General features: G+C 43.7%; 1 protein-coding gene across 1 annotated transcript in view; it reads right to left on the bottom strand.

Moving 5' to 3' along the window:
* Positions 1 to 5,278: 5,278 nt before the first annotated feature.
* Positions 5,279 to 12,604, bottom strand: part of lmx1a (LIM homeobox transcription factor 1, alpha) — a 17,050-nt gene continuing 9,724 nt past the window's right edge. Inside the window, exons 4-9 of the mRNA XM_048252954.1 lie at positions 10,400 to 10,620; positions 9,509 to 9,702; positions 8,173 to 8,250; positions 7,297 to 7,381; positions 6,191 to 6,352; positions 5,279 to 6,020 (exon numbers count right to left, since the gene is read on the bottom strand). Coding sequence (XP_048108911.1) covers positions 5,884 to 6,020; positions 6,191 to 6,352; positions 7,297 to 7,381; positions 8,173 to 8,250; positions 9,509 to 9,702; positions 10,400 to 10,620 — 877 coding nt within the window. The 3' untranslated portion in view covers positions 5,279 to 5,883. The remainder of the gene's footprint in view (positions 6,021 to 6,190; positions 6,353 to 7,296; positions 7,382 to 8,172; positions 8,251 to 9,508; positions 9,703 to 10,399; positions 10,621 to 12,604) is intronic.

The raw sequence follows: 12,604 nt of genomic DNA, 5'->3' as shown, positions 1-12,604 counted from the left end.
CCTTGCTTAAGAGCACTTCAGCCACGGCCCACTGGTCGGGGCTCGAACCAGCAACCCTCCGGTTACAAGTCCAGAGTGCTAACCAGTGGGCCACGGCTGCCCCAACTAGACCCAACTGTCCACAAATGCAGATGGAAGAAAGTTTCTGTAGTATAATTAAACTGACAAACAACAACTGCAGCACAACTCTGTGAAGCCCTTCACTTAAAGTTGCTTTGCTCAGTGCAAGAATAATATCACAGAGCTACTTCTGCACTTGCACAACAAATCAGAGATTGCTGTCTCCTTTGCTTTTAGGTATACCTGTATCTTCAGAAATGCATTATTTCCATGAATAAGTTGTGTTTGTACATGCTGATTTTTAGTATTTGAATACTGCACCCTCTGTTTATTATTCTTGATGGAAGATGGTCAGTCTTCTTTTAGCACATTGCCACTTTTCCTAAAATAGGTAGGCCAATTTGAAATATGCAGTCAACATGTTATGTATCAGTTGGACAGACAGACAGACCAATTTAGATGAATGCATTATACATTATTTCATGTATTTAATACAAACAGACAGAACTGCCAAAAAAGTTTGCTGTGAATAGGAAGTCATGGGAACAGCCAGTGTTCAGATATGCAAGCCTTCCTGCAAGTCTATGTCGCATGTTGCATTTTGAAGGCTTGGAAAATTGTAATCAACATTTGGATGAAAAATAATAATAATAATAATAATAATTAATTATGCAGATGGACACTGCTGGGCAGATGCACCATTTCCTCCCATCACTAGTAAGACCTGATTTTGCCCATACTGTACCTGAAATAGTATATTATATATGGAGGATTTTTTTCAGTGCCATGTCTCCTCATTAGAAAGTCTCTGGCACAGTGCGTGATGCACATGGTGGTAAAGGCGGCACTGTCTCATTGTCCAGCTGTGGAGTGTCCAGCAGAGCCGTACATACCTGTATATAGAGTGTTTGATGCCCCCAGTGGAGGAAGCATGAACTGCAGCCACCCCATTCCTCCCACAGCCTCAACTACACCTGTGAATTCAGGTGTGATGAGGGCTTCCTGCTGCAAGGAGCTCAGAGAACAGAATGTGACGCCACAGGCCAGTGGACACAGCTAGCCCCCACCTGCACAGGTACAGACACTGAGTGGTTACAGAGGTGTGCCAACACTAGCTGAGAAGAAATTGCTATAGGCAAGCATGAAGGTACTAAATCAATTATTTGGTGAAGAATGCAGTGCAAAAACAATCCTGGTGCTACTGTAGGTCTATGTCACTGAAAATGTATGAGTAAGTTGTACTTGACTGTATGAATTGATCTAGTCTAGAAGGTTTCGAGTCCTGCATATTATACTTACTGGATCACTGCTACTAACTGTATTCACCACTTGGGGGTTCTCATGTTTTACATGGACTTCTCATATCTCAGCTGTGTCCTGCCGCGTCTGATGCCCCTAGAGGAAGAGGTATGAACTGCAGCCACCCCATTGCTCCCCACACCTCCAGCTGTGAATTCAGGTATGATGAGGGCTTCCTGCTCTCAGGATAAAGTGTGGCCAGACAGGCCAATGGACAAAGGTATTATAACAGAACCCTCTCTGTGGCCATATCAATACTGTCTACAAATATATTGTCTACAAATAACCTTGAATTTCCCCTTGGGGATCAATAAAGTATCTATCTATCTATCTATCTATCTATCTATCTATCTACCTACCTTACGTTTTAGCATTTGACCTCATGGATGCCAGTTGTATATTGTGTTTAGCATATTCTACTGCATCAGTAATTTACACTGGTTACACTCAGGGTAACAGAGGGTATTGTAATCTGTCCATCTGTGTGTGTCTGTCCATCTGTGTGTGTGTGTGTGTGTGTGTGTGTGTGTGTGTGTGTGTGTGTGTGTGTGAGGCTCACATAACTCAAATACTACTGGTTGGATGTACAGTATATATGTACAAGGTAGAGGGTAAACATGTCTTGGTCCTCATACATGATTATCTGGGTCTATATCCAAATGAATACATGTAAAAATAAATAAATCCACATCAGAATCTGCATATTGGACCCCACACACACACACTTTCTTTAATAAGGCAATAAAGGGGAGAGGGTATACAGCCATCTGACTGCTCTTGTTGTTATTGAACCAGCGTGCAGAATGTGCATTGTGTTGACCGTGTTGACCAGTTTGTGATTTCATGAATCTTTCGCAACGCCTTACTAAGAAAGATAAGATTATATTGTAAAGGGACACAGTATTGCTCTTTCTCTGTGTAACGGACATGCCTTTATATTTGTGTCTGTACATTTCTCTCAAATATTTTGTTCTCTTCTACAGCCAGTAGCTGCATGGGTGAGACGTTGTGGGATACTGGAATCAATCCAGTATTTAAAGACAATTTCGATGACAGAAACAAATAAATGCAAATGCAAATAAACCTAGTTGAAATGTATTAAATACAGTATTTATGTATTTAAATGCATTTGTTATAATGAAATAAATGATGATGATGATGATGATGATGATGATACAGTGTCTTGTGTAATCTATTTTGGAAAGAGTTAATGTTTCAGATCGTCATTCACAAGTCCTGAAAGTCATGGAAACGGCCCTGACAAGAGTGTAGACTAATGACAGTCCCAAGAACAAAATCCAATTGTGATGATCGGAGAAACTGTATTACATCACATTTGCATTCTTATGGGTCAGATATGCTATTAAGATCAATACAAATATTAATACTAAACATTCAAACATTATATTATGTGTTGTTGCGACAAAATAAAGAGTGCTGTGAAAATACTAGCCTTACTCGCCGCTAGTCCTTGCAGACCTACTCTGCGCAGCACCTTGTCTAGAGAAAGCTGGGAAAGCCTGCTGGGAGGTCGGTCACACACACCCACTGGTCCTCGAGACCAAGCCTCGGAGAGTCCGCCTCGCACTGGGCACCGACGACAGGGCATGCTGCCTCTGGGCACGGTGCCCTATGCCACCTGCTCTTACGCTGCTCTTTCTTTCACCCACACACGACCTAGGGGCGCAGCGGGTTCACAAAGGCAAGAACCAGGCATCCGTCTTAAGGGTTTGAACAGGTAGGGAGCTGTCATTTTTTTATGTTCTGTCTGACTTCTCTGATATAAAATATGGACATATACACTACCATTTCGAAACTGGAAATGAATGAATCCCGAACCTAAAACGTAAACATTTGGTTTAGTTAAAGTGTGGTGTGTTGATGTCAAATAGATCCAGTTTAGTAAAATCATACTAAAACAATTAATTAGATTAATCTTCATTAGATCCACTTAATCTCCACACATTTTGTTCTCTGTAGCCTCTTCATTTACGTAATTAGTTCAGCAGGTTATAGGTTACTACCTAGGCAGGCTATTCAATTACATTATTTTACATTTTTCTTTAACATAATATGAAGAGGTGCAATTACTGTTTCAGAAGCACAGTCTTGTTTGTAGACTTACAAACCTTTTACTGTGCTTTTACAAATCGCGCGCATCTGCTCGTGCGCCATCGCCGCGTGACGCCAATTATCCAGGTTAAGAGACAGAGGGTTTGTGGTCCACGCCTGGCGCGAGAGGCGCAATAAATAACCGATCAGCTGACGGGAAGCCACTTGGCTGCCGTCAGAATAATAACGAGCCCATCGCTGCCCGCTGTGTCCGTATGATATCCATTTGATTATTTTTCCTTCGGCCCACAACTTTGGGGAGCCAATGGGCTTCTGCGTGCCAAGAGTGCAATAGAGGCTCGGCGGGCCTGACAGGAGTTGCCCGTTCTGCGTAATGGAACTCAGGTTTTTGTCTGGCTTTGATCGCTCATCTGGATGTAGCTTAGTCCTACAAAAGCCATTTTTTTACCACTGTTATGCGTACCTATGTGGATATTGTGTGTGTGTGTGTGTGTTTATTTACACCAGGGATGGCAGTAGGACCTCTCATAACTGAAATTCTCTCATTATATTTTCAGTACAAATCACTGCCCTTTCATGTGTTTCATTGTGGTAGTCAAGTTACTATGCATTGAAATAGCAATACATATGCACACATGCACACATACAGGTACTCCACACACGGGCGACACACACACACACACACACACATACAGAAATTCCTCTGATCAGATGCCATGTATAGTGCTGCCTGCCTGCCTGAGCTGATTGACAGGCAGGTGGATTGTTCGTGCCCAGCGGTGAGGGCTGGCTGCATCAGAGGCTCTGATTTCAGGCCAGGGAAATGCGAGCTGCCGGCCCACAGAGCCAGTGGGGTCAGCGCTGGGCCATAGAGGCGGGTGGGCCGCCCTGAGATGGGGGGGAGGGGGACACTTCATATCAGAGTGACATGACCCCCCCCACACACACACACACATACAACCCATCCACCATCAAGTCCCCCTGACCCAGCGATGCAGCCTCTCTCCCCACCCCTTCAGTACCCACTCCGCTGTTGCCCCGGAACAGGCACATTCCAGTGGGGCAGTGTTCAGGGTATGGCAGGGTGGGTGGTCCAGAGGTGGAGAAAAGATTGGGGGAGAAAATTCCTGAAAAATGCAGGTAGGAACCCAGGTATGTGAGGAGTGAGACTGTAGCATTTAGGCCAGAGATGCCTGAAGAGTACCCCTCTTGATCTTGTGTGTGTGTGTGTGTGTGTGTGTGTCCAAGTGTATGTGTGTGTTGCATGACTCTCTCTGATATGTGCTGGCGTGATAAGCTTTGCTGATGGATTGCCCTGACCATCACCTGTCTCCGAGTCTGTACTGTCATCCCTGTCTGTGAGGTTCATCTCATTCTCCTCACCATTCAGGAAAACTCTCATCAGCACAGGAGCATAGTAGCTTTGAGGTCATAGTTAGCTAGTTGGAGAATTAGCTTTGGAGCGCAAATATACATGTTTTCTCAAAGGTGAGGTCATTTTTTCTTAAAGGTGCAGCCTGTTGGTTGCAATAATATTTGAAGAGTTTGGTTCCAAAACACTGTATCCACCATTTTAATTCATTTTCATAAATAATTTTTTTACATTTTGTTTCGCAAGTCATTTCAGTAGAACTGTAATGAGGTATTGCTATTTGATTTATCTTTACTAAATCAAAACAACAAAACAGCAATTTGATTACCTGAAATACACAATTAAATAACCTGACGTTTTAATGTTTCTAAAAATGGATATAAGAATCGTTTTGGAAACAAACTCTTCATATTTAAGTTTAAAATATCTGAAAATAAAATAAGCAAATTCAAGACTCACGCCAGGACAAAAAAATAATGTTGAGCACAGATATATTTATTCTAGTTGAATGTTTGTGACAGTCATTGGCACGGACACAATTAGACATCCAAAGCACATACATGTCCAAAATAAATACATACACACCGAGCTGTCTCTCTTCTGTTAGCTTCACAAAGCACACTCTTTTTATGCGGTGGAGAGGCATGCCAACACACACACACACACACACACACACACACACACACACACAAACACGCCCACACACACACACAAACACATGCCCACACACACAAATGCACACACAAATGCTGACTAATGTAATTGTGTTGTATATGAATGACAAATCTAGAACAAAAGCGTCAGAAAGACATACAGTACTATTCAGATATAGCCTACACATCTTACCCACAACCAGACAGAGGTTGAGAGACCATACAATGGCTATGAATCAATGTCCCACAAAAAGTCTATGTGTGTGTGTGTGTGTGTGTCTGTGTGTGTGTGTGTGTGTGTGTGAAAGATTCAATGTAAATGTGTGTCCCTGTTCTGACATTTGTTCACAGGCCTGTGTAAGTGTGTGTGTGTATATATGTGTGTGTGTGTGTTTGTGTGTGTGTGTGTGTGTTTGTGTGTGTGACTCAAGAGGTGAAGTAGGACTCCTGCATGGAATACAGACGGTCGATGGGCGTTAAGAGGGAGGGGTCACTCGATGACAGACAGTCGCCTAGGTGACAGAGGGAGTCTCCGTCCATCTCTGAGTAAAGGGCCTCACAGTCTGCAAAAGAATCGAGAAAGACGAGAAGAGAGAGGGAGTGAGCAAACGACAGAGAGAACGAGAGTGAAAGAGAAATAGTGGAAGAGTAATATAGCCCTTAAAAAATTAGGAACTGAGGGACTGAGATTAGGAACTAGATTAGAGGAGAGCAGAGGGGAGGTCTATCTCACCATAGGGATGCATGTGGTCTCCTGGCATCTGTGGGGGAGTAAGCCCCTGTCTGAAGTGGTCCATTTTAAAGCCCTGTGTCTCCATGGCGATAGTCTGCTGCGGGGGCAGGGAGGAGAAAGAGGCCAGTCCTTCCAGGTCAGAGGTCATGCCACAGGGGGTCACTGTTAAAGGCAGACAAGAACACAGTCTATACCAGGGGTTTCCAACAGGTAGCTCGCGAGCTACCAGCTCCCCACCTGTTTCTAAGTTGCTCTCCAAAAGGTTTGAGGAAGATATTATATATTATATAATATATATAAGATATATTATATAAGACATAAATCTGATAACCCAGTCACTTGGGAAACATGGGAAAATTCCTACGAAATCAAATTCACAGTCTACAACGAGAGAAGGCAAATGAGTTGAAAGGAACCTTTAAAAAGCATGCCCATGTTATTCAGCGGTTTTCGGGTGGAGATCAGCTATGTGAATACATGGCATGCTACTACTGACGTAAAAGCTCTCGGCCATGTCCATTTTGTCAAAGTAGCTCTCGGAGGAAAAAAGGCTCTCGGCCATGTTCATTTTGTCAAAGTAGCTCTCGGTGGAAAAAAGGTTTGGAGACCCCTGGTCTAAACCTTCACACACAGCAGTCTGGGATCAGTTCAGTTCATTGTTTGGTATCAAACACAAACCCATTCAGATCAATGACTTTGTCTACTGTACACCATCAGATCACTGTCTCATAAAGTCATATTGGATTAATCTGTACTGCATAATGGAGCACTCTTTTGATCTGAAAGTGTGTGTGTGTGTGTGTGTGTGTGTGTGTGTGTCTTTTCACCCCACACTTATGTGTAATCCTGGTCCGTCGTGTGTGCAAAGTACTGCTCCATTTCTGCAATAATAGGTAGTTTATCCACCTGGAAGCGACGATGCCATGGTTACCCATAATCATGCAATTCAGAATAAAAATAGCACAATGCATTCTGTGTTTGATCAGACCTGCCTAAGTGTGTAACATACTTCCTTCAATGTTTGGATCTGTGAATCTTCCCCTGTGTTAAGGTCCAAATAAAAGCATTAAAATGTGTGTGTGTGTGTGTGTGTTTTCACCCCACACCTGTGTGTAATCCTGGTCCGTCGTGTGTGTCCTGTGGGGACATCTGCTGCTGCTGCTGCTGCTGTCGACGGGCCAGTTTCTTCATCTGCCGATCATTAATGAAACACACAGCGCTACACACATCAGACCCCATAAAACACACAGTGCTACACACATCCGACCCCATGAAACACACAGCGCTACACACATCCGACCCCATGAAACACACAGCGCTACACACATCCGACCCCATGTAATACACACGCCACTGCATATCACTGGTTCCTATCGCCAACACTGCCTTCCTCCCCACACACACACACACACACACACACACACACACACACAAAGGCTTTGTTGAAACATGCTCATTCATCAGTGACATACAGAACGAGCACACACACAAACACACACACACACACACACACACACACATTAAACACACACACACACACATACACACACACACACACACACACACACACACACACACACACACACACACACAGCTGCTTTGTAAGGAAATACAGCAGGTAATCTAAGCAATCAATCTGAGAGATGTCATCAGTTTCCAACATGACATGATAACATGACTTATTTCCTCACTGGCAGGCCCACACAGTGCCGAGAGAGCTGCAGCATTAATTGTGTATGCTGATGTACTGGACCGGTTGGTGTGTGTGTGTGTGTGTGTGTGTGTGTGTGTGTGTGTGTGTGTGTGTGTGTGTGTGTGTGTGTGTGTGTGTGTGTGTGTGTGTGTGTGTGTGTGTGAGAGAGAGAGAGATAGAGAGAACCTGTGTGTGTGTGTGTGTGTGTGTGTGTGTGTGCATGTAAGAGAGAGAGAGAGAGTATCTGAGTGTGTGTGTGTGTGTGTGTGGCGCAAGGGCATCACGTTACCTTGGCTCTTTGGTTTTGGAACCAAACCTGGACGACTCGCACACTCAGGCCGGTCTCTGCTGCCAACGTTTCTCTGACCTTCCAGTTGAAGAGAGAGAGGGGTAGAAAGTATGGAAGAGGGAGAGAGAGAGGGGGGAGAGAGAGAGAGAGAGAAAAAAAGGTAGAATACGGAAGGGGTGGTGGGCAGGAAGAACGAGAGAAGAAGAAGGTGGAAATAGAGAGGTTGAAACTATTACTGTGACCTTCATGGTCTGCAGGTCTCGTCGAGAGCAACCACTGCTTTGACTCAGCTGCTGGTGTCAGATAAGCACCACATACATTAAAGTAGACTCTGTGTGTGTGTGTGTGTGTGTGTGTATGTGTGTGTGCATACACATACATACATACACACATACACACAGTATAAGTATAAGTAATATGTGTGTATGTGTGTGTGCATACACATACACACATGCACACATACACACAGTATAAGTATAAGTAGTATGTGTGTATGTGTGTGTGCATGCTCACAAGGATATGGTGTACCTGTAACTTGAGGATGCACACACAGACCGCCGCAGACAGGTGCAAACAAAATCACATTTTAACGTTCAAAACTAGCGTCCAAATTTATCTGACACCTCACATGTCACACGTTACATCTCCCACCAAAAATCATGACTGAAAACACACGGAATTTGTTAGGCCAGTTAGAACTACATCTTTTCTATGCACTCTTGTAGGGTGGGGCTGAAGGCCCAAGACCGTGTGGTCATAACAATCTGAAGCGGTCACCCTCTGAGGACGGAATTTACATCACGCAGACCCTGGCAGACGCTTGTGCACCTGCAGACGTGCAAAGCGTCATTTAAGTAAGTATAAGTATAAGTATATATACTCTTTTGATCCCGTAAGGGAAATTTGGTCTCTGCATTTATCCCAATCCGTGAATTAGTGAAACACACTCATCACACAGTGAACACACAGTGAGGTGAAGCACACACTAATCCCGGCTATGCTACTTGTTTTGGAACATCAACGAACACCACTAACCACTCGGTGAGTTGCACAGTTTTGAAAACAAACGTTAAGGGTTGTTTTAAGGACATGTTTGTGCATGCCTGTTAGGCAGCCACTCTGAAGCAGTAAAGGTGATTCAAAACGAGTCAGAAAAGTCGAGACGGGACCAATCGTCAAAATGTCGGTGTCCACCACTCTAGTTCATCCAAAACAAACCAGAAAAGGGACTCAAAGTGCTAAATACCGGAATTTTCCTTTAAGACTGTCATCATATGCATATCCGATTGCTCCCAATAGCTAAGAAGTGCGTGTGGTAAACAGGTAGACTAGCTACCTTTCTGCAGGGTTTGGAGGAGACCTCGAAGGAGGCCTTAAAGGCTCGCCTCTGCTGAGTGGTCAGGATGGTGCGGGGTCGTTTCGGCCTCTTGTGGTCCAGACTGCCACTTCTATTCTGCTCACTGGTTGCCTTACTGCTGCTGTCCTCATCCTCCTCCTCCTCCTCGTCATCTTCGTCATCCTCACTTTTACCTGCAGGAGCAACGATCAAGTGTGTTAACAAAAATGTGTATGTGTGTGTGTTCTATATGTATTCGAATGAGTGTTAGCTCTCTCAGTAGTGCGAGAGTGCATGTGTTTTGTGTGTTTCATGCAAGTATGCTCTAAGGAGAATCTCTCGGGGATGATTGATTATTTGGTGTGTGTGTGAGAGAGACAAAGACAGAGTGAGAGATAAAGAGTGCGTGTGTGAGGGAGAGAAAGAGAGAGAGAGTGTGTGTGTGAGAGAGAGGGAGAAAGAGAGAGAGAGAGTGTGTGTGTGTGAGAGAGAGAGATAGTGTGTGTGTGTGTGTGAGGAGGGAGAGGGAGAGAGTGTGTGTGTGTGTGTGTGTGTGAGAGAGAGAGAGAGAGAGAGAGTGTGTGCATGTGAGAGAGAGAGAGTGTGTGTGTGTGTGTGTGAGTGAGAGGGAGAGAGAGAGTGTGTGTGCATGTGAGAGAGAGAGAGAGAGAGAGAGAGAGTGTGTGTGTGTGTGTGTGTGTGTGTGAGAGGGAGAGAGAGAGAGTGTGTGTGTGTGGGAGAGAGAGAGAGAGAGAGAGAGTGAGTGTGTGTGGGATAGAGAGAGAGAGAGAGAGAGTGTGTGTGTGTGTGTGTGTGTGTGTGAGAGAGAGAGAGAGAGTGTGTGTGTGTGTGTGAGAGAGAGAGAGAGTGTGTGTGTGTGTGTGTCTCTACCTGAGAGGCTGCTCTCCGGGCTGGCGGGCCTCTGGTGGTGGTGGTGGGCAAGGCAGAGCAGCCTGCCGTCCCTCAGCACACACTGGTCTCCTCTCTGCAGTCTCAGGCCACACGCGCTGCAGCGGAAGCAGGCCAGGTGGTACACCGCCGCCCCCGCCAGCATCACCAGCTCCGCGGGGCCCATCACCTCCTCACAGCCCTGGCAGCGCACCGCAAACAGTCTATACACGAGTGGACAGACATATGTGTGTTTACACCAGGGCTCAGCGTTTACTTTTTTGTAAAGTTTACAAAAACGTTCACTTTTTGTAAAGTTGAGGCATGAGGTCTTGGTTGCCAAAGCCAACCAAATCCGGTTGCCACTTGTAACAATTTGGTAGCCAAGGGCAACCGGGCAACCATTAATGCCGAGCCCTGGTTTACACTCATCTCAGGCCATTTGGGCAGGTCAGATAGCTTAGACGATACGGACAAAAATGACACTCACACAAGAAGCACTGGTCATCAGATGTGGAAGAGGTGCACAGTTACAGTTTTTTACAATTGTTTACGCACGTTTTCAAAACTCTGTGTCTATTTTTCAAAACTCCACACACAAAACCCACAACTGCTCACACAAAATGCAAAATGCCTCACATCTCCAGCAAAATGACACACAACATTCAAAATGTCAAAAACACATCTTTAAAGCAAACATTCGCCTCACATTACAAACACTTTTGTCATAATATGACATTTTGGATACATCATGTACACACTGTTGCTCAAAACCTAAAGCTCTTCTGTCTTATGCTTTCTATATATATTTCCATACAAGAGTGAAAGTTATGGTATCAACAAAGAGAAGTTGAAATACACAGTAAAAATGCAAGCAATATTGAAACCAAAACAGTGATTTTTCCCAAATAATTTGCTGTTATGTGATACAGTATTTTACAGCAAACAGAAAAAAAGCAAAAAGAATACAGTGACCACCAGATGTACATGGAGTTTGAAAACACTGATTTTTTTTTTTCCAAAGACAAGTGTGTGTGTGTGTGGGAGGTTCGTGTACAGTATGTATTCATAGGCCTATAGACCCTTTCAACTGCAGAAACAAACAATTCTACAGTAAGCGTTCCTAAGGCATTTCTGGAGGCACAGACAAATGTATTGAGCTAATGGTACTGTAACATGGGGACAATCAAAAAATAGAGTAAAAAGACAAATTTTACATAAAGTCAACTTTTTGTAGAACATTACTGTAAGCTAAAGTCCGATTACTGTAATTTTCAAGTATCTGCATTGGTTCTGAATATTTCAACCGGAAATCCTCTAGGAGCAGATTGAAAGGGTCCATACCTATATAGAGTGTATATCTATTCATAGACCTATACTAAGGCAATGATTGGATGGTGTTCAGTAAAATAAAGAGTGTTTACACATGTGAAGAGAAAGAGTGACGCACTGGTGATTTAGTGTGGCATTTTGATGGGTTGTGTTTGAAGAACAAAATCAAGTTACTTCCTGTTAGATTTTTGTGTGTTAGGTAGAAAATTGTGTGTGGTGTTTTGCAAAATGTGTTTTAGTCCATTGAAAACTGAGTCAAACACTGAGAATTAGTGTATGGTTTTGCAGATTTGGTGTCGGGTTATGATGTTTGGAGGACATGTTTAGAAAATTGTGTGACAAGCAAAGATTTAGTGTGTAAGCAGTTGAAAAAAACTGTAACATGCACTACATGAATGGCACCTGTGCTCTTCCCAAAAGGAAGTTATGATACAAACCTGTTCACAACCTAACAACCTACTGGAACCTGGAGTCTAACATGGCGGCATGTGTGCAAGAGAATATGTGAGTGAATATAACAATCAGTTTACATTTGGGCTGATCATTCCTGGCTCATAATGGCTGGATCTCTCTATGTAAAGACGTTTTGTGGTACATTTGGTCGTGATGGGATCTGAATATAGGATCTTTGATTTGTGTGCACTACAGCAAAAAAGAGGAAATCATGTAGATTAGATTTCTGATGTATGAGCTGCTTAAGTGCAGTATGGATGTTCTGTGTTCTGTAAACGAGAGGGCAAGTTACATTTCAGATGTTCTACGACCTTTTTCAGACCGTTTCAGTCCTATTCCATGCCAAGCAAAAAAGACCCAGATTGAGCAATACATTCTATCTCGGCTGCAATAAATTGCAATAAATTCTATCCGGGCTGCAAT

This window comes from Alosa alosa, chromosome 9 (assembly GCF_017589495.1).
Source record: "Alosa alosa isolate M-15738 ecotype Scorff River chromosome 9, AALO_Geno_1.1, whole genome shotgun sequence".
NCBI lineage: Eukaryota > Metazoa > Chordata > Actinopteri > Clupeiformes > Clupeidae > Alosa > Alosa alosa.
Note: the sequence above shows the minus strand (reverse complement) of the source record. Positions and strands in the feature narration are given on the sequence as shown.